This window comes from Cibotium barometz, chromosome 7 (genome assembly GCF_041138505.1).
Source record: "Cibotium barometz isolate CiBa-2024 chromosome 7, ASM4113850v1, whole genome shotgun sequence".
NCBI classification, from domain to species: domain Eukaryota; kingdom Viridiplantae; phylum Streptophyta; class Polypodiopsida; order Cyatheales; family Cibotiaceae; genus Cibotium; species Cibotium barometz.
This window is the reverse complement of record NC_141052.1, coordinates 49,148,838-49,171,930: the sequence shown is the minus strand read 5'-3', so window position 1 is coordinate 49,171,930 and position 23,093 is coordinate 49,148,838. Positions and strand designations below refer to the sequence as shown.

Below are 23,093 nucleotides of genomic sequence, written 5' to 3'. Positions count from 1 at the left end.
TGACCGCGTCGGCCGGTTAATCCTGTAGGGTTGATTAAGAGGCCTGATTAGATTGATAAGTATGATACGCTATTTAGGCTAGCTAGGTGGCGGGCAATTTGATCTCGGTGAAGACGAAGGGGTGCAAAATCAGCAAGCAGCCGCCATAGCTCACAGGTATCATCTGTTCATCTGCTTTATATGTCACATCTTTACCGCCATCGCCACCCCCCCACCTCCCCCCTCACTGTCTTCTTCTTTTCGTGCTTTCCTCTCGCTCACAGTGGCCATTGTGCCACTCTTTCAGCAGATTTTGGCCCCTGGCCACACCTCACCCAGCTAACAGCTAGCTTCGCAAGCTTTAATCCACATCCACCAAATTTAATCTCGTTTCGGGCGTCGCAGTTCCGCTTGTCGGCAGCTGTGTCCGGCATAGCTTTGCTCTTGGGGGGTCGAGCTACCTGCTTTTCTCCGTGTCGGCGTTCGCGTTCTATGCTTTTTATTTCTTGTGGGCCGTCGGATTTTCTGCTGGGCGACATAGCTAAGCTCATGGCAGGCAATTTTTTTTTTGCATAGGGCCTCAATCTTTACGCGCCATAGTGGGCAGCTGCATCATTTTCTCGTAAGCCCTTTCAACTGTTGCTGGCCTTTTTTGTCTGTTTCCTTGTTCTTCTGCTCTTTCACCTAGCTGTCTGCTTTTATTAATATGTATACTTTTGCTGTATTGTATGTTACATGTAGATGTGTACTATGTAAAAGAGTATGCGATGTATGCATTTGTGTGCCCTGTATATCTACATATGTGATTCATACATCTATGTATCACGTATATGTATGTTGTGTGTGACTCTTGGGATGCTGTTTTATCATGTCCTGATATTTTTTAAAGCGGCCTAAGTGGGACATTTTTTTTTTCCTCTGCTCATGGTGGCAGGCCAGGGAGAAGATTGGCCTACTTAGCTTATCTGGGCTGCGAACATACGTGCTTTAACTTTGCAGACTACATGATTTGAATTCAAATAAGCTTACCAAACTTAATGAACTGGCATATCAACGAGTAAACAAATACTTTGCAAGGTTATCTACTCAAGAAGCTTTCTCTGCATCTTCCCCTTAAAGGTGAGAGCAGGCTACTCACAGTTTGAAGTACCGAAGGAGTTAAAAGGGGATTCTGTGGCAGTTGGTTGGAGAGAGTGGTATCAGCACATTGGAAATGGTGAGCATCCGAAAACGGCGCCACCTTGGCATACAAGGTATATAATTGTCCTCGTGTGTGTGTGAGAGAGAGAGAGAGAGAGAGAGAGAGAGAGAGAGAGATTAACGGCCACCCGAAGGGGTGAATAGTACAATGATACCATGGGTATACACTGTACAGTGCCATGGAAACACCAAACTCTATAAGCCTCTTGATGGCATACGTGGCTATGGTGAGGGCATGTCATTTCGGTAGAGAATCTCATGGATCTGTCTTTTTGTGGCGGTGATCCTTGGTGCTTTGGATCGGGGATGCTTGTCATGTAGGATGGAGTAGTCTTGCCCACTTGGACTCTGTTGGGACACGAACATGGCCCTTGTGTACGGCTGGTATGAGCTGATGACGATGCGGCAGAGTCGGCATGGTGGCTGATGTGGATGCTTGTGCTGTGAAGAAACCAGGGATGGATCTCCAGGCAATGTCTTGTATTGGCCGGCCTCGTCTCTCAGCATGTCCTTTCAATTCTACGTCCCTATGTCGTCTGAGCTCTATCTGGTACATCTCAAGAAATGTTTGGTCCTCTTATTGCGTCACCTGTGCCAGTGGTCCGGACCCCTCCCGGAAGTTGGAGAGAGAAATGAAATGATATATTAACGTCTTCAAAAGGCCAAAATGACCTATGAGAGAGTCATATTAATGTCTACGGAAGACCCCAAGCCTCAAGGGCCTATGAGACCAAAAGTAATACAATGGTACCATGGATATACTGAGCCATGGAAAACAAAAAGAAAAAGTAAAATGAAAACAGATGATCCTGTGTAGAGTGAGATATGCTGTGATCAGCTAATGACGATACTTGCCTCGGCCAGAACCGATCTGATGGTGGAGAGAGAGAGAGAGAGAGAGAGAGAGAGAGAGAGAGAGAGATTCCTAATAGAAGGGGATTACAAAACCTTGTCTGATGTTGGTGGACATGAGGAATTGTCATGAGGAGTGTCTTTGACTCTGGCTGTGGTCTTCTTGCCTCCTTTATCACCTCATGAGGTTGTCTGTGTGTCTTTGTATAATATGCAAAAGCTTGCTACACTGTTGGTCTTCACACTCTTATTGCTTGCTGAAAAAGGCCAAACCCTTCTTTGCATAGGCAATGACAACGGCTTACGATCTCATAGTATGCTGGGCATTGAAGAATGACGTGCTCTCAAGTTTCAACTTCATGCATGTATTTTGCATATTCAGAGATCTTGATTGTCCGGGTAGATGGCACCTCTTTCCCTGCCCCATTATGGAGTGTTAATGATAACACCTATTGCTGGCCCATGGAGATGCTGACATGTAAATCCCTAGGTAACTTGGTATGCATATAAACCCCGGTCCCTTTGAGAAACTAGTTTTAGTATAAGCTCATTCTTCTTTCAAGTGTCTGTATTCATGTTCTATGGATGTATATGTGCCAAATTTCATCTCTGATAACTCTTCAATACTTGGCTAGGTGCTTCCTTGTGGCACTCTGACTAGAATGCTCCAAAACAAAAAGGAGAACGACACTTGTTGGCCCCAAAGCTTGGCGCCCCTTTCGGTATTTCTTTCTGAGTACAACAAAGCCAGTCAAGGAAAAGAAACTTGCATGTCTAATTTGGCAACCCTCAAGACCTCTTAGCATAGAGGATACACATACAGATCTGTGTCCCACAAAAGCAACACACTGTTGTCTCCTCTAATCAACCAAGACAATGCAACAGGGAAGCCTTGAGCATGCATTTGCCTGTTCCATGATCATAGCTTCAAACTCAACCAAAGAACAAATCCACTGTCTAACTCTGTTTCCACCCTTCAAACTGCCACACCCCTCCTCTCACAAAGGGCCAGAAGAAACAACTCTGAAGCAGTCATAAGCTAGTGGAAAGAGAGAGAAAAATATTCAACAGATTCATTGCTGTCCCTCAGTCCAATCTTCCTCAAAAACACTAGCCCTGAGAGTATAGAGTATGCTGTCCTGAAACTGCAGCCACCCACCTTTGCCCTCCAGAGCTCACACGAGGGGAAGAGAAGAAGAGAGAGAGAGAGAGAGAAAAAGAAGGATTCGACCTGCGCCAGCTGCCTTGTACAGTTTTGCACTAGCCGACTTGCGCCACTGACCAGTAGCCGCCTGTACCTGTTGGCTTGCACCGCCTGTACCCGCTTGTACCTGTTGGCCTGCACTGCCTGTACCCGCTTACACTAGTCGCCTTGTAGTCGCTTGCGCCAGATAATGTGCACTGGTACCAGCCTCTTCTCCACGGAGCCAGCCGCCTTCCTTATCCAAAAGCAAGAGAGAGAGATGGAGAGGGAGGCGTGTACTCTAAAAGTGGAGTAGGCCCCCCTCCATAATTATCCTAATGGCCCTTAAAGTTTTTAAAACTTTCTAAGGGCCACCCAAGGTTATAAACCTTATAAAGTATAATCGCTTGGTCCCCCTTCAGGCTTGGGGTTGTCCACACATGCTACCTTTTTGTCCGGACACCCAAGTATGAATCTTTAAAAATTTATCTTGCTCACCGACCACCATGCCCACACGTGCTGTTCCAATTTAACAAGATCATGACACACTCTAATAGTGCTATGGATTCTGTCAGACACTACTGGGTGATCTGATCCTCCTAACTATTGGCTCATATAATGCTGTAAAGACCTTGATAGAACCTTAATTCGTGTACTCATCTAGGGAGTCTTTCACAGGGGCAGAGTGTTGACGGCAACAATAGACCTCTGACTTTGTACAAGCTTTCTCCATTACAGTTGGAAATCTACAAAGCAACCATAGATCTTTGCTTGAGCCTTCTCTATTACAGATCAAAGTGTGAAAATTTGATTGAGAGTGGAGAAAGTGCGTCTAAAATGGGTTTGTCGTCTAGCTAAATGTCCCTTGGTTTCCTTTGCCTGATGTATGAGTGTGGAGAGAGAGAGAGAGAGAGAGAGAGAGAGAGAGAGAGAGAGAGAGAGAGAGATGTTATTAACGTCTTTAAAAGACTTGAAGGGTTTGTGAGACCGAAAAGTTGTTACATGTGATCCATGAGTAAATTAGATGTTGTCAAGACAACATGAAAAAAGTAAAAGACTAGCTATCGAAAAGATAGACAGGATCAATGTACTACATAGACCCTACGTGTACAGTAAAGTAGGCAGTAGAAGAACGGCATGTGTCCGGGCTGATAGTGTGTCATCCTCCACATGGACTGTGTACTTGACCTCATTATCCACTACCTTTGGGGCTGCCTCTTTATATCTCGTTGAAGTAAGTCCTGGACCTAGAGCTGGTGAGTGGAGGCTCTGGGTTGTCGGGACTCAGGAGTAAGACTTTGTAACCATGTAAAAAGTAAGGTATACCTGATGTTAAGCCAAGAGTTTATTAGAAGACAGGTAGGGTTATTCTCAATGTGTAGTGTGTTTCTTTTCTGCCCAGGCAAGCCTCCATCGAAGGGTAAATTAGGCAAGTGGCTTCAGGAAAGTATCTTGCAAGACTATTCTGTGTCTAAGGGGCTTTGATCAAATCAAACACTAAAAATGGGGAGAAAGTGTGAGTTGTGTCACGACAAAGATCACCACACTAAGGATTATCAATTCTATTTGTGTAACCCTAGAATGCAACGGGTCACCGGAAGTTGTATTGTGAACTATCATTGGAGAATGAGTTCAAGGGAATCTTAAATGCCTTGCATAAATCTAAATCACATAAGAAAGTTAAGAAGGCAATTAAAAGTCTAAAGGATATCATGAACACATTAAAAGAAGCACACGTATGGCATATAACATGTTGGCGGCCGGGTTTTCAGTATCACATCCTATCACATCGATTCACCTCACATCTCATCAATTCTATTCGTATCACATCCATTCATCTATTCAAATCTATCTGATTCACATTACATCTCATCACCTCACATCTCATCACCTCTATTCACATCACATCCATCCATCCATTTACATCTATCTGATTCGCATCACATCTCATCACATCTATTCACCTCATATCTCATCACCTCTATTTACATCACGTCTATCCATCCATCCATTCACATCTATCTGATTCATATCACATCTCATCACATCTATTCACCTCATATCTTATCACTTCTATTTACATCACATCCATCCATCCATCCATTCACATCTATCTGATTCATATCACATCTTATCACATCTATTCACCTCACATTCTCATCACTTCCCGTGGAATGATGACAGTCATCCAAGAACAGAAGTTGGAATCTTGTCCTCAAGTTTAGCAGAGGGGGATGTCATTTGCAAGACGTGTAGGCTTAACCTAGAGCTATTTTCTTGAAGGGCACCAAGATGAAGACTGAGATCAGAACCAGATCTGAAACATAGGTTGTTGGTATGGGCAGGGAAGGACTGGTTGTGGACAAGAGAGGCTATCGACCAATGCATGAAGGGGAAAAGGCACTTGTCGGCTATAGCAGAATTATTGGGATTTGTCCAGGATCTGGTCGACAGCAGCCGGCCAGTTCTCTAGGAAATTGCGAAGGCCTATTTAAGGCACAATTGCTCATTGTTTTGGGTATTTTGTCCTCATGGACTGGATCATAGATTTAGGACTTAGATTAGGTATTTACACCTTTTGATGAGGCAACCCATGGTTTCAAGCAAGGTTGTTTCTCGTATCGGTACGAATCTATTCCGTATGTATGGTACCGTACGATATCGTATGGTTTCGTACGGTACAATTTTTTTAATTTTTTATTTCTCCTCCCATCTTGAGAAAAAAATTCCAAATGCTCAAAAAAAAAGAAATCTTGCTCAATGAAGATCCCAAATGCCGGCAATACTTCACAAATTTCGTGTCCACTCAGTATTCCATATGGGGTTGTTGAGAGACCTAAAAAATTTGGCAAAGGTAGACTAGTAGTGTATACTTGATTGGTAGGATGAGAGAATCTTGCTACATCACTTGGAGATCCCTGGTATAGGTAGGCTAGACAGTCAGATCCTCAAGTTATGTATGAGGGAGAAGATTTGGACTTGGCCATTTTGATCTCGAGAGGAGTCCCTAAACCTATCACCCTAGATGCACTGCTTGTATTTGTGCAAGGACGGTCCCTTAGTCATAAACACTACACTCGGAGACCTTTTACCCACGCAGGCTCTTTTTTGGAGACAATTGGGAGATCCAACATGGAGAGACACATCTCCATGTTCTGGTTCCTCAAGCACTGTAGACTCCCCCCCCCTCCCCCAAACCTTCACTCACATTCAAGCTTGCATGATGCATCAGGCTCCACCATCAGATGAGATCTAGTGTTTCATTAAGATAATCCCAGACTTTCTTGCATCCTCCCTTTCTTTGAGGAAGTAGGTTTTTTGCTATTAGTTTTGTATGTTTAAGCATAGGATCATAGGTCATTTTGGCCTCCAATGGATGATAATATATTCTCATAGCATATCATTTATTGACTCTCTCTCTCTCTCTCTCTCTCTCTCTCTCTCTCTCTCTCGTTCGTCATACAACTATGTACCCCCCCTCCTTCCCTTTCCCCCTCCTCAGTTTTCTTTCTTATTTTCCGCTTTGCTTCTGAACATATTGTTGTTTAAGATTCATCTGAAACATTTTGGAACACGCATTTTGAAATTTATGGCTACTATGGTGGGACCACTTGGTATTATTATTTCATTGACTTGCTTTGCTCTCTAATTATGTATAGGGAGGTTCTTTTGCATTTTCATTTGTTTTGTTGTTTTACCTAATAAAAGTCTTCGAAGGAGGAAAAAATGAACTGCTGGCTAATATGGTTTTTTTTGATTATTTGAGGAGTTCCTGGGGTCTTTTCTACCATGCCTTTTTGTCCCTCAGCTTATGTTGTACCTTGTTTAGAATGTATTATGGCAAGACTTTTGGCGTAGAAGTTAATGAGGCTGTCTCTTGAAGTCCAGTAAATTGGTAAGGTACTACTAATTGTTATGTTTGGAAACTGTGTTTTCTGGTAATATATTGGCACAAGGAAGAGTTTTTGTCACTCTTAAGTTTTGACAGGGGTCTTATTTGGTGCTATTATTACAGAAAGGTATAGAATTTTGAATCAACTCTCGAGACTCAATGGACGGCGTCATGCAATGGAGCCCAAGGTGATGGTCGTGGATCAAAGAGGCAATATGGATTCATTGGAGAGTGGCATCGAGAGAAAACCGGTTAATTTTTATGTTTTACCACATTTTTCTGCTTATGTGGCACTTGAATGCCTCAGATTACATTACAATGGACAATGGACATGCTTAGCTTCTAATTAATCTAATCATGATAATGACCATGATATTAGCATATATTGTCATTTATGATTATCTTGCTTATATAATCATATGATGTTCTTGAACTAGAATAAGCATCACATCCTATGCTGCTTAAATCCCCGTGAATTTTCCTTGTTTTTATCTTAAGTTCTATCAAGTATGCAACCTTGTATAATTGATTCAAACCAAATGAGCATTGAAAAATTAAGCATGACTGGTCTTTTTATTGGAGCCATTTTGGTTAATGTTAGGTTTTAGAAGCTCAACCTGGTCCCTCCTTGTATATGGTTAGTAGCTCCTCCAAGGACATGAATAATACATCTCAAGGTAAATCTCTTTTCTATAATTTCAGTTGTTGTTTCTGTTGTATCTACTTTTTTCCCTCCTTCATAGAATTCATTTTTTCATTTTTTCATTTTTTTTGCCTTCTTTTGGGGGGGGGGGGGGGAGAGTTTGGGAGACACGCATATGCACACACATTCTTATAAATTTAGGTATATTGTTGGCTTTTATATAACAGGCTCTTCTTTTTTTGGGGCCTGACATCTATGATTTCCTCTTATTGATGACTCCACGGAAAGAGCATTGAATGCAATTTTTGGTGGGTGAACTTTAGCTCCTTTTTATTGAGGTAGCTTAGATGGAATCTTTGATGCTAGTTGTCTAAAATGGCCATATGTGCAAGAAAGTTGTTGCAACATAGGCTGTGCATGGGCATTGGCCATGTTTGGGCTGCATGTGTACTTTGAGTCCAATTGGGCTTTCTGCATGGTGAACCACACGCAAGTCCACGTGCTTGCAGCGGTTGGGTAGCCATGAGCCCTATTGACCTTTGGACTACCAACCATCCCTCCCCAAAACAACGGGGGCCCGAGGAGATGACTATGACAAGGTGCCACTCTGGCCTATCTATGGTTCTTTGACTTTCCATGGTGCTGCATATGGGATAATCAAACACACCTTCCAGCCATACAACAACCTAAAAGTAAATGTGCGATTTGCCACTCCAACTCTCCCCTGCAATTGTGCCATGCAATCAACAAGAGAGGAAGCGGCCCAGGGATCCATTAGACCCCACTTTGATACCATGTTGGAAACTTGCAACAATTGGCGGATGCATCCATGGCAATGCCAGCACACACAAAATTCCACAAACCAACACCACCCTCATGAGAGGGCGTGGTGGTTTGTGACACGTATTCTTATGTGGGTGGTGATAATTGATGATGAATGCTAAGCAACAAGATTAGCGCTAATTACATGTGCATGATGGCACTCAAAAGTAGAGAGATGGAGAAGAGAGACTCTTTACCTAATCTATTCAGTATATCACTAAATGAATGAGCAATTACAGTGAATGCATGAACATCATGCGTACTGCCTGTGTAGCCATCGTATATGTGTACCACTGTTTGTGTACCCGCTTGTGTCTGTGTGCGAACAACCCTTGTATGTGTGTGTGAACACTCACTTATGTGATTAAGTGTGTGAACAACCTCTTATAGCCGTTTGTGACCACCTCCAGGTTGCCGTCCAGCCCTTGAGATTGCTCCTATGGTCGCTGCCTAGCTGCAGCCACGTGCCATCTTCTTCTGTAGCAGATCTGTGCCACCTCTCGGTCCTTTGGGCCACCTACAATATTACTCGCAACAATTGATAGATTTTTTGGCATCGAGTTTCTTACCTGGCAAACCAACATGCAGCTCCTACTTATGTGAGAGGGAGTATGGGGGAGACATTCTTTGGAGATGATGAAGATCCAAGAAATACTGCTCCAGACGAACAAAAGGTGTGGCGACAACGCAATGAGAAAGCCATCGCCCATTGACCTAAGTCTTGGAGATTCTTTGGTGCATCACATAGACGTCAACTCCACAGCCAAGAGAATCTGGGCAAAATTGGAAGGTATCTTTGGTAATAAAAACACTAACTCTAAGTTGCCAAGTTTTGGTCAATAGTCCAACAACTTGCCAGTCTTAATGTGAGCCTGAAGGTGGTCATACTCATTAAGAGTATGTGGCACATCTCTCGATATGAGAAGACTTTGGAGATCCTTCGTGTTGTAGCTACAAAATTTGATGACCTAGCAACTTTGCTACTTGAGAACGATAGAAGAAACAAGGAGGACCAACAAGCGAGCAACATCCTTGAATACGATAAGGCTTTCGTTGGAGCATAGAAGTGGAAAAGCAACAAAAAGATCCAATGCAGGTATTGCAAACGGATGGGTCACATTGTTTTAAGAAGCTTGAAAAAGAGCAAGAGAAGCACCATGCATATCTTGCTGCTTTCGAAGATAAGGAGGAGCCGACTGAAGAGATTTTGCAGCAATAGCCCAAGTCTCAGTGAGGAAGACTATGATTGTTTTCTTGTGTGTTGAGTCAATAAAAGGTTCTATGTTCGGGTTGTCCTCCGAAAAAGATTTGTAATGTTTGTGTGTGTTTTGTGCCTTCACTTATAAAAGTGTAACGTGCGGAAGCTCTGGGTAGTCTTCTTTCAGCCCTAAACACTCTTGGAAACCTTCTGATGCAAAACGCACCATCTGATGCAAAAACGCAGGTAGAGAGCGAGTAGAGAGAGAGAGTGAGAAGTGCTGGAATTTCAGTATATACTATGGTACAAAAAGGTACATATCTGTACAGCCATGGGCTGCCTTCATAAAAAGGTTGTTAACCCTAAAATCTGTCCCCTATGGGACCTCTAATGATCCAATCCCCTAGTGGGAGAGAATGATTAAAACAAGGAGCAAGGAGCCCTTTTTATATGGGACTTTTGACACTTTATATGCTGGCCGACTGCTGGTCGGCCAGTTCCATGTCCCAATAATCCCTTTTAGCCTGCCCGACTGCTGCTGCCCCTTGTCTTTGATGCGCATGCTGCACACCCCTCTGCTGACGTAAGCCGACAGCTCCTCTGGCAGCCAGCCTCCACTGTCGACAGCCATCTGATCATGCTTTGCTCCATGTCCACCTCAGATGAGTCACCTGAAGCTCCTACCTTCTGGTTCTACTGGTTCATAATCTTTATCTGTTTGCCTCTTCTGGATCTAGCCCTGAGAAGGTCCATGGCATTGCTGATGCACATGACATCCCCCTCTGCTAAACTTGATGACGGGATTCCAACCTGCTCTTGGATGACTGTCATCATCCCAATCCTGTCCCGAAATCCCTCTGTCATCTTCCATCCCTGGCAAACCTTTTTCTCCGAAAATCCGGTCTGTTCTCCAAACCACTCTGTCTCTGATGAAGATCTATGCATCTGGTCTTCCTCTAGTCCACAATCCATTCCTGCCCTGACTCTGAACACCGTCTTGCTCTTCGTTCCTGGAACTGAGTCTGGCACTCTCACATCACCCTTGGAGGATCAACCTCCCTTGGGACCGTTCCCTTAGAACCCATCTGGCTCACGGAACTGCCATCCCCATCTGGCACTGTGGAACACCACCAACAAACCTCCTGGGAGTTCTTCCCGCTCTGTGTTCTTGCCTTGGGCTTTGAATCCGTGTACTTTCCTGTACCTTGGACCTGTACACCATCATCTGGGACTGATTCAGTGTTTAGCTTGGCTGAGCCTGATGCTCTGATACCAATGTAACGTGCGGAAGCTCTAGGTAGTCTTCTTTCAGCCCTAAACACTCTTGGAAACCTTCTGATGCAAAACGCACCATCTGATGCAAAAACGCAGGTAGAGAGAGAGTAGAGAGAGAGTGAGTAGTGCTGGAATTTCAGTATATACTATGGTACAAAAAGGTACATATCTGTACAGCCATGGGCTGCCTTCATAAAAAGGTTGTTAACCCTAAAATCTGTCCCCTATGGGACCTCTAATGATCCAATCCCCTAGTGGGAGAGAATGATTAAAACAAGGAGCAAGGAGCCCTTTTTATATGGGACTTTTGACACTTTATGCTGGCCGACTGCTGGTCGGCCAGTTCCATGTCCCAATAATCCCTTTTAGCCTGCCCGACTGCTGCTGCCCCTTGTCTTTGATGCGCATGCTGCACACCCCTCTGCTGACGTAAGCCGACAGCTCCTCTGGCAGCCAGCCTCCACTGTCCTGCAGCCGACAGCCATCTGATCATGCTTTGCTCCATGTCCACCTCAGATGAGTCACCTGAAGCTCCTACCTTCTGGTTCTACTGGTTCATAATCTTTATCTGTTTGCCTCTTCTGGATCTAGCCCTGAGAAGGTCCATGGCATTGCTGATGCACATGACAAAAAGGCTCCATTTTATTTTTCATCCTTGTTAGGAGTTAGGGGGGGTGACGAAGAGTTGGCCTTAATGCTTTGGTCACTTGTTGCTTGGAGGATTAGCATGGCACGGGAGGTGCGCATGGATAGATCACTTTCTTGTAACATGTGATGGAGTTAGAAGGTAGCTACTTCTTTTGTGTGTGGGATCTCACCACCTTCTCTTCAAAGGGGAGATTGTTGGGTATTTGGAGTCTCTCTGTGTGTATTACGTGTACCCGTGTTTGTATATTCGCTTGTCTGTGCGAACAACCCTTGTATTTGTGTGCTTTCTCGCTTACGTGAGTAAGCGAGTAAGCGTGTGTGAACCTCCTCTTATAATCATTTGTGTATGTGATAAGCAATGATGTCATTAGCGTAGCCGTGTGTCATTGCCTCCTTTATGTGATGTGTCAAAGATAAGGCTATTAGCCTATAAAAGCATGTACTTGATGTAAGGTTATCAATCAATTAACAGATCATTGAGTCGTGCAATCACCGTCCTTCTCTCTTTAGTTTGTTATTTTCTCTCACTCTCTCTATCACACACTTCACCATGGATATCTTCCAGCCTCCATAGCTGCTGGCTGTGCTAAGCCTAACCCTACTTTCCCACATTAGTGTCCTCCATGGGAGGTGTACTTGAACGATCCAAATGTTGTGATTGCATTCCTTTCGTCTCGCTTTCTTGCCCTTGGTCTTGGCTGTGCAATCTCTGTCTTTGAATATTGGAATGATCTTGACTTACTCTTGAATATAAATTTTGAAAGCAAGTTGTATTCAGGTCAGCCAGCCTCTTTTTAGGCCACAAAAAGTTGTTAAAAATATCATAAAATGCGTTCATATTGTGCCCATAATATGTCCCAACCATCGGTGCATGTTCTGGGCACCTTCGGGCGCTCTCAAAATTGCTCCAAACTGCCCATATACGGTCTCTAACTTGGCCTGGTTGTAAGAAATAATTATGTCTTTATGGCATCGGATTAAGGTGTGCACGTGACATCCCCTCTCGGTAAACTTGGAGCATTGGGGCAAACCATGCACCTTTGGGCCTTTCTTGACTTTGTCCTTCTGTAGGCTCCTCTCCCAACTCTTTGGCTTCTCACCTCCACTAGAACTGCTAGCACTTCTCTTGGCTCCTTAGCCAGTGGTGGATGCTCTTCCCAAACCAAGGGAATGAGAAACTCCTCTATCACCACAAGAACTTGAGTAGCACTTGTCTCATCCTCTTCTGTATTGGGTTTGGTGAGACATACTTGAACTGTTGGTGTTGCCACCACTTTGAAATTTTTTTGGACTTGACCACTGGTTCTGGAGTTGGTGGTGTGGGCTTGGCATACTTCGATAATCACACACACCGCTTGGTCAACCTGGACATGCGGATCCATCGATGTCCTTCGTGTGTCTGTGATATCCCTTTTGTCATGTGTATGCACATGGACATGCCTAATCCAAGGCTAATCTTGATAGGCAGCAGATAAACATCTAGGTTAGAGCTCTAGCATGGGTCAAGGTGTGGACAGAAGACATCCGCATCTCTCTCCATCTCTCTCTCGCTCTCTATGCCGATTGTTCTTGCATCAGGTGTTCCTATGTAGTGCTTAGGGCTGAAAGAAGACTACATACTTGATGTGCGGGGTTTCACGATTTCCAGTAGGCCCATTGGCATAGTAGCCGATCATGCATACCTGAGTTTCACACTAGTAGGTAGATTCCCGAGAGATGGACCAGCCACTCATCTACCTAGGTACCCAAGATATCAGTTTACACGAGAGAGAGTTGGGGTTTATCGAGATGCAGTATCTAATGGCTTGTTCGCTTTAGACCCGCATAGCCCTCTGGACAACATCACGAGAGGATTGGCACGTGTACTACATGCATCCGCCTCATATGTGTTTCCTTGCATTATTATCCCTTCCACCCACCCCCGGAGCACTGCCCCACAGAACAGTTGGTATGATGATGAGTGTCGTGAGTTGGCTCTATATTGGAGTGGAGCTGAGCCGATGGGCAGAGAGGCATGGTCATCGAGCACATGGGTAGGTTGGCTTCAGGAGAGGATTTATTACCTTGGATCACATACTGACACTTCGGGCACTTATTGAAGAGGGCAGGGCACAGAAGAGAAGGATATACTGCTGCTTTGTGGACTTCCGCAAAGCCTTCGATACCGTACCATGGCCAGGTTTATGCACAGATTGCATGACATTGAGGTACTCGAGGATATGTAGTGGGGGATATATGCTTTGTATGTGTCTGACAGGCAGAGTCCGAGCTCCAGGCGGACTATCTGATAGGGTGACCAGCACGATAGGGGTGAAGCAGGGATGCCCGCTATCGCCGACCCTCTTTGGACTGTACATTGATGCGGTCTCTGATTATGTAGACAGATTGGGAGGCCCAGGGGCATGCCTGGCAAGGGTGTTGATTCCCATCTTGTTATATGCTGATGATATTGTTCTAATTTCAGACTCTCCGGAGGGATTAGAGAGACACCTGGATGCATTACAGGCTTTCTGTGCGGATAGAGATCTAACAGTGAACCTTGGGAAAACCAAGGTTATGGTGTTTAACACCACACAGGCATGGGTGACGAGATCAGAGCCTCAGTTCACTTTCCGAGGGGAGCCGGTCGAGTACGTGAGGTCATATGTCTACTTGGGAGTTACTTTCACAAGACCGCGTTTCTCCCTGAAAGAGGCAACAACAGCTAGATTAGCTCGAGGGCATGCAGCCTTGGAGGCACTTGAGAGGCAGTGTGCACACATACAGTTTCAGGAGCCACGCACCAAATTGTGGCTATTTGATACGCTTGTCACACCGACCCTCCTATACGCAGCTCCAATTTGGGGACCCAATATACATCACAGGTCTCAGAGAGGGACAGATGAGGGATGGAGGTAAATGGAGAGACCACTGATTATGATGATTGCCCGCATGATTCGGAGCAAATCATCAGTACCACGTGGGATTGTTCGGGCTGAGGTGGGTGCCCCACTAGTAGTAACCGAGGCCCTATTCCAGGTAGTTACCTTTTTACAGCGGCTATGGGAGCTCCCTCAGCAGAGGTACTCCCGATTGGCATTGACCTCATCCGTACAGTTGGCAGAGGATGGAGATACTCATTGTTGGTACGCTCAGATGAGATAGTGGTTTGACCTACATGGTTTGCGGATAGAGGCACTACCACCCTTTCAGTACAGTTGAGATTGTCCATTTTTGGATCTCACCTGCTCAGAGCAAAACCGCGTGATGAGGATGGATATCATCAGAGTGGATGCAGAGAGGACATGGACTAGCTCCCTTGAGCCCTTAGGCACGAAAATGGGTCATTACAAGAGCCATTTTCTACACCTCTCATCGGATGATTTTATCACCTACCCGGCGTACATGGATGTACATCTATCACATGGGATACGTTAGCTGCGGATTGAGACAGGGCGATATGTGCATGAGATGTGGATGATCGTATTTGTCAGCTATGCTACTAGGAGGTAGAGACAGAGGAACACTACATTTGTCGATGTGCAGTCTATTATGAGATCCGAGGGAGATATCACTGCCTCTTTCGAGAGGGTTTTGGGCCGTTACGCAAGTTCATGGAGTTTGAGGATCAGAGATGCCTAGGATTGTTTCTACTTGAGCTCAGGAGACACAGAGAGACCCTCTTGGCAGGCAGGAGGCCGAGCCATGATGTACCTAGACAGAGGACCCTGACAGATTTCTTCGGCACCAGCACCAACAACCCAGCCCACACACCTCTTGATACCTACTCCATTGGGCCATCAGGGCACCGACCACGCTCCTTGCGAGTCACCACTGATAGAGCAGTCATCTTATGTCGTGCTCGTCGACCACGCCCACCAGGATCCTGACCACGGCATCCTCACCATCGCCAAATTAGAGCCATTATTGCTTGGCATCGGAGGCGCCTACCTCGCTTCTACGACCTCTCCATTCTAGACAGCCCCATGGCGGAGATACTTGATCTAAGGAGAGGGCGACACTTCAATTGATCAGCATACATGGATCTACTTGATATACATTTTTCAGTATTTTCCAGTATTTTCTACTTAGTAGCATCTCGAAGTCTTACATTTTTCAGTATTTTCTACTTAGTAACATCTCGGAGTCTTACAGTTCTATTCTTATAACTGTAGGACAATCAATTTATTGTACTTTTTAGTCTCATTTAGTTGTTCTCTTAGATGAGACATCAACTTCAGATGTATTCTCAGTTTTGGTCTCATTGGCCACTATGCCCTCTTAGAGACGTTAATATATCATTTCATTTTCATTTCTCTCTCACACAGAGGATGAGGGGGAGATTACAGATTATGGCAGGCATTTTCTCACACTAGGGAGTGCACATGGGTTGGTCATATACAATGGCTTATCGAGATGGCAATGATCAGATGCTCTCACACGCTGGAACTCTAAAGGGGGAGCGAGCACAATGGACTACTTGATGGGATCTCCTTCACTGATACGTGATGTGCGGGGTTTCATGATTTCCAGTCGGCCCTTTGGCATAGCAGCCGATCATGCATACCTGAGTTTCACACTAGTAGGTAGATCCCCGAGAGATGGGCCAGCCACTCATCTACCTAGATACCCAAGATATGAGTTTACACGTGAGACAGTTGGGGTTTACCGAGATGCAGTATCTGATGGCTTGTTCGCTTTAGACCTGCATAGCCCTCTGGACGAGATCACGAGAGGATTGGCAAGTGTACTACATGCATCTGCCTCATAAGCGTTTCCCTGCACTATGATGCCTTCCACCCACCCCTGCAGCATTGCCCCACAGAACAGTTGGTATGATAATGAGTGTCGTGTGACATGAGCATAGCTAAAGCGTGAGATTGCCATTGGGACTCACACGCATAGACAAGGTAGGATGATCTTTCGGCGCCTTGTGCGGAGGAAGAAACGAGCCTATCTAGCTAAGCTAGATGAGGAGATCTACCAACTCTTCCTGGGGAAGGACAGCAAGAGGGCATGGAAGATGTTTCGGGAGAGACAGCCTAGTACTCCGATTATTGCACTTGAGGCATGGCATACTTATGCTAGAGAGCTATATGATGCACCAAGAGAGCTATATGATGCACCAAGAGAGCCCTCCACCCCCACTCCACTGGGAGCTAGACCGGCTAGCAGCACCTTTTTTACTTTGCGGATGGTGCTAGATGCGATAGATAGGTTACAGAATGGAAAGGCACAGGATCATGATGGGCTAGTTGGAGAGCACTTCTCATATGCACGTGACACTTTGGCTCCGCTCATCATACATGTGTTTAATCATGCCATTTGTGAGGGTTTCTCGGCAAGCTGGACAGAGCATATCATTGTACCACTCTTTAAGAGTGGGGACCCCATGGTACCAGGCAACTACAAGACGATCATGATTGGTCATTACTTGGCCAAACTATATGGCTCTATATTGGAGTCGGAGCTGAGCCGATGGGCAGAGAGGCATGGTCATCGAGCACATGGACAGGCTGGCTTCAGGAGAGGATTTACTACCTTGGATCACATATTGCCACTTCGGGCACTTATTGAAGAGGGCGGGCACAGAAGAGAAGGATATACTGTTGCTTTGTGGACTTCTACAAAGCTTTCGATACCGTACCATGGCCAGGCTTATGCACAGATTGCATGACATTGAGGTACTCGAGGATATGCAGTGGGGGATATATGCTTTGTATGAGACTGTGATGACAGGCAGAGTCCGAGCTCCAGGCGGACTATCCAATATGGTGACCAGCATGATAGGGGTGAAGCAGGGATGCCCACTATCGCCCACCCTCTTTGGACTGTACATTGATGCGGTCTCTGATTATGTAGACAAATTGGGAGGCCCAAGGGCATGCCTGGCAGGGGTGTTGATACCCATCTTGTTATATGCTGATGATATTGTTCTAATCTCAGACTTTCCGGAGGGATTAGAGAGACACCTGGATGCATTACAGGCTTTCTGTGCGGATAGAGATTTGACATTGAACCTTGGGAAAACCAAGGTTATGGTGTTTAACACCACAGAGGCATGGGTGACGAGATCAGAGCCTCAGTTCACTTTTCGAGGGGAGCCGGTAGAGTATGTCAGGTCATATGTCTACTTGGGAGTTACTTTCACAGGACCGCGTTTCTCCCTGAAGGAAGCAGCAGCAGCTAGATTAGCTTGAGGACATGTAGCCTTGGGGAGGCAGTGTGGACACATAGTTTTAGGAGCCACGCACCAAATTGTGGCTATTTGATACGTTTGTCACACCGACCCTCCTATACGGAGCTCCAATTTGGGGGGCCAGCGTACATCACAGATCTTAGAGAGGGACGGATGAGGGATGGAGGCAAATGGAGAGACCACTGATTATGATGATTGCTCGCATGATTCGGAGCAAATCATCAATACCACATGAGATTGTTCGTGCTGAGCTGGGTGCGGCACCAATAGTGACCGAGGCCCTATTCCAGGCAGTTACCTTTTTACAGTGGCTATGGGAGCTCCCTCAGCAGAGGTACTCCCGATTGGTATTGACGTCATCCATATAGTTGGTAGAGGAATGAGATACTCATTGCAGGTACGCTCAGATGAGATCATGGTTTGACCTACATGGTTTGCGGATAGAGACACTACCACCCTTTTAGTACAGTCTGGATCATCAGAGTGGACATGGACTAGCCCCCTTGAGCCCTTAGGCACGAAAATGGCTCATTACAAGAGCCATTTTCTACACCTCTCACCAGATGATCTTATCACCCGCCCGGCATACATGGATGTACACCTATCACATGGGATACGTTGTGCCATTGGACAGATCCGGACCTCATCACACCAGCTGCGGATTGAGACAGGGTGATATGTGCATCAGATCTTGGATGACCGCATTTGTCAGCTATGCTACCAGGAGGCAGAGGCAGAGGAGCACTACATTTGCCGATGTATAGTCTATTATGAGATCCAAGGGAGATATCACTGCCTCTTTCGAGAGAGTTTTGGGCCGTTACGTAGGATCATGGATTTTGAGGATCACAGATGCTTGGGATTTTTCCTACTTGAGCTCAGGAGACACAGAGAGACCCTCTTGGCAGATAGGAGACCGAGCCATGATGTACCTAGACAGAGGACCTTGACAGATTTCTTCGGCACCAGCACCAGCAACGCAGCCCACACACCTCCTGATACCTCCTCCGTTGGGCCATCAGGGCACCGACCACGCTCCCAGCGAGTCACCACTGGTAGAGCAATCACCTTATGTCGTGCTCGTCGACCACGCCCACTAGGATTCCGACCACGACATCCTCACCATCGCCAAATCAGAGCCATTATTACTCGGCATCGGAGGCGCCTACCTCGCTTCTACGACCTCTCCATTCTAGACAGTCCCATGGCGGAGATACTTGATCTAAGGAGAGGGCAACACTTCAACTGATCAGCATACATGGATCTACTTGATATACATTTTCCATAATTTTCTACTCAGTATCATCTCGGAGTCTTACAATTCTGTTTTTATAATTGTAAGACAATCAGTTTATTGTACTTTTTAGTCTCATTTAGTTGTTCTCTTTGATGAGACACCAACTTCAGATGTACTCTTAGTTTTGGTCTCATAGGCCATTATGGCCTCTTAGAGACGTTAATATATCATTTCATTTCTCTCTCTCTCTCTCTCTCTCTCTCTATGCCGACTGTTCTTGCATCAGGTTTTCCTATGTAGTGCTTAGGGCTGAAAGAAGACTACCCAGAGCTTCCGCACGTCACACCTTTGTCCTCGGCCTTCAACAACTGTGGTACTGTAATCAACTTTAACTGCCACCTTGCTTCCTTTATTGTACTTGGCCACATGATTGCCATTATGTTTTCCAACCGCTTCAAGCATCTAACTAGCTCTTGATCCCAGTGATAGTGCTCCTTGTTTTTTATGCCCTTCCATTCGGCCATACATTTGTCTCAGTGCCATCTGAACTTGGGTTTATTCTCTTCAACTCTTTGCCAATGTTAAGTGTCATCTCTTCGTATTTTCGGTTGTCCTTTGTGTCAAGGTGAGATTTTGGTCAAGGGAATATCTGAAAGAAACCATTTCCTACCTAGGTTAGACCTAGGCAAAAACTGATCAAGTCCTAGACTACATGCAACCTATGCTCGATGTGCAAATGGGATGGAACCATAAAATGCAAACCTTAGCTTGCTCTGCAAACTAGAAGAGGGTTGAAAATGCTGGTGCAAGGGTTGAACTCACGCAAAATAGGGGAACCCTAATTTCTCAAGAACCCTAGTTTCAAAAACCTAATTTAGTATGCAAAAAGTGCTACCTAGGATTGACCTAGAGGTTGTGATACCAATGTAACATGCTACTTATGCGGAAGTGTGATAATTGATGATTAGTACTAAGGACAAAATTAACGCTAATCACACATGCGCATGATGACACACAGCAGGAGAGAGAGAGAGAGAGAAGAGAGACTCCTTACCCAATCTACTCCTACTATTGCATATTACTAAATGAAAGAGTAATTATAATGAATTGTGAATGCTATGCATGACCATCATGCTTATTGCCTTATTGGCCCTCCACTGGAGGTGTACTTGGCTGATACTAACGTTGTCATTGCATGCCCTTGGTCTTGGTTCTGCAATCTCTGTCTTTGAATGCTTGGAATGACCCTTAACTTGCTCTTTTATAGGGTTTTTGATAGCAAGTCGTGTTCAGGTTGGCCAGCCCTTTTTAGGTCACAAAAAGGCATCAAAAATCTCATAAAATGCGTCCATATTGTGCCCATAGTATGTCCCAACCATTGGTGCATGTCCATTGTCCTGGGCACGTCCGGCATGTGTAGGGCTTTCAAAACTGCTGCAAACTGTCCATATACAGCCTATATCGAATTAAGGTGTGCACGTGACATGGCCGTCGAGTAGGCTCGTATCTCATGCCCTACCAGCCCTCCCCAAAACAACAGGCATGGGGCGATGCCTATGACAACGTCCCATTCTACCCTATACATGGCTCTTCGACTTCCCATGGTGCCACATATGGGATAATCCAACACACTTTCTAGCCATGCATCAACTCGAGATTAGTTGTGCGATTTGCCACTCCACCAAGGGGCCCATGCAAGAACACAACCTCTGAAATATGGGGCAGCTTATGTGTGCGCTATCAGCCATGTGTCACTTGGGAGGGTCCAGAATAGTATCAAGGAGGTGAAAAAAGAGGAAGCACACGCAAGTGTTCTCACATATTGGAGAGGATTATAGGAATTGGATTAGACAAGACTTCATGAATCATGCCTTTGTGCATATATTCCAAGGGCACCTTGTGGAATAAAAGATATATGATCCCTAAAGCATGCCCTTGTTATGGAGGAACTCATTTCATAGACACATGACCAGAGGAGGATACATTATATTTCAGTAGGTACCCCTTATTGTTGTGCACGCACAAGGTCTTTAGCGACTATGTTTTCATCTGCTATTTGCACCTCACACTTGATCCATATAGTCTCAATAGACCCTTGTGGCCTTTTATTAGATGTTAAAAACATTTTCTTTTCTTCCCACGCATGCTGGACATTCACTGCTTGTATGGTTTTGTATACATATTGAACACCAGATAAGATCTCTACAGGGGGTAGAGATGCACGTTGTTTAGGGTTCTCTCCACAAAAAGCAGCGCTATAATTTGTCTTATGTGCTTGGCTCTCAATGATGCTATGGGTATAAAAATATGGTCTAATGTGGACTGGTCCCGTTTATATTCTGCCTGGCCCATAGATCTGACTCCTTTGCTCTCAGGCCAATTACTCAAGAATGCCTTTGGGGCAGCTTTGTAGACCTTCGATTGAAAACCGTCCCACCTCCAATGAGTGTGGCATTGCATTTGTCTCTGCTGCTGAGCTTTGGCTTTCTGATTGTTCTGTAGGTCGTTTTAGGGCGTCTAGCAGCAGCTAGGTGTCTGGAAGATAGGATGGTAAATTGCTGTGGCTGGAACTCTGTCTGTGTGCCCTGATCTGGTGCACTTGGGTCTCCTCCTCATAGTCTGGCTCACTCTTGGACGGTCCTGTTCAATGCTCTGGAAGAAAGATATGAGGAGTGTCTGACTGGCTGTGTTCTCAGAGAGAGAGAGAGAGAGAGAGAGAGAGAGAGTTATATCAATGTCTACTGAAGGTCAAAATAACCTATAAGATGATGTACATTTCATCAAGACCATGTCGGCTTTCATCAAAATCTGTGGTCTAGCAAAAGAAAAAACACCCTACTAATCAACTAGTAGATCTATAAAGAGAGAAAGAAATACTGATATATTAAGTGTTTTGGGTCCATATGAGAGAGAGAGAGATCGATTCTCTTGTTTTATAGGTTATTCACTGAAGAGCAGGAAATCTTCTAGGAGGAAGCAGTCTGAGAACCAAGATGCTTGCATGCTGCGTGGTGTGTACTATAAAAATATGAAGTGGCAGGCTGCAATCAAGGTGGATAAGAAGCAAATACACTTGGGCACTGTCGCTTCTATGGAAGAAGCAGCTCATCTATATGACAGGTTAGAAGAGATTTACTTGATGCTTTTTTGCTGGATACTGATGCATGGACTAGAGTAGTTGCATCATGGTTACTGACATGCATGTTATGTGAAGGGCTGCCTACCTATGCGGTAGGGTACCAAATTTTGAGCTCTCAGAAGAGGAGAAGCTCGAGTTACAGGGGCTTCAATGGGAAGAGTTTCTTCTAATGACAAAAGAAGCCATTGCAAACAAAAGTAAGGAGTGTTAAACTCACATGCATGGGTAGGATGTGGAAAAAAGTTCTATTGCACTCCCCTTATTGTGGGTGTTTGTTTGTTTGTTTGTTTGTTTATGAATCCTGCTTTGCAGAGAAGCGGAAGAGGGTTGAGACTTGTATACGGAGGCGGCGGACAACAGCTTCCCTGGAGGATGGTGAGATTGACACATCATCTTTTCATCAATCAGAATCTTTTCATCAGACGGCGTCTTTTGATGAGCTGGCATCTTTTCACCAGCAGGCAGCATCTTTCCACCAGGCACCATCTTTTCACTCGGCACCATCTTTTCACCCGCCAACATCCCTCCAGGAAGCCACCTTTGCTGCCAACAGTCCCTTTCCTTGATGTTTCATATGTTGATGCTTTGACTTTGTTGATTTTCATAATCTGAACTTGAGCAATTAGTGGTGTCTAGTAGTTTTGGAAAGGGTTAGAGCATTTTGTCAATTTGGTAGAGCATCCCATTATGAAGTGATGCACTAATTGAAACATACCTTGTTGTTAAGATCATAACCCTTGTAACATAGTAGGGGACTCCATGGCAAATTGTGGTGCCGCATTTGACAAAGGGTGTAATTAAGTGATGAAAAACAAGACTGAAGAATTGGATTTTGTTTTTTGATTAT

At 45.0% G+C, this 23,093-nt stretch overlaps 1 protein-coding gene across 5 annotated transcripts; it reads left to right on the top strand.

The window, feature by feature from the left end:
- On the top strand, positions 1 to 23,093 carry LOC147637125 (uncharacterized). Of its 5 annotated transcripts, XM_086800727.1 has the most exons (8): positions 2 to 156; positions 914 to 1,056; positions 1,160 to 1,232; positions 7,230 to 7,357; positions 7,708 to 7,783; positions 22,047 to 22,227; positions 22,322 to 22,443; positions 22,559 to 23,093. In XM_086800727.1, exons 3-8 carry the CDS (start codon positions 1,193 to 1,195, stop codon positions 22,810 to 22,812), a joined length of 801 nt encoding a protein of 266 aa, XP_086656853.1. In that variant the 5' UTR covers positions 2 to 156; positions 914 to 1,056; positions 1,160 to 1,192; the 3' UTR covers positions 22,813 to 23,093. The 5 variants fall into 5 exon arrangements, with proteins under 5 accessions (XP_086656854.1, XP_086656853.1, XP_086656849.1 ...); XM_086800728.1 differs by having other exon boundaries at positions 1 to 156; positions 914 to 1,232; positions 7,230 to 7,294; XM_086800723.1 differs by having other exon boundaries at positions 914 to 1,232.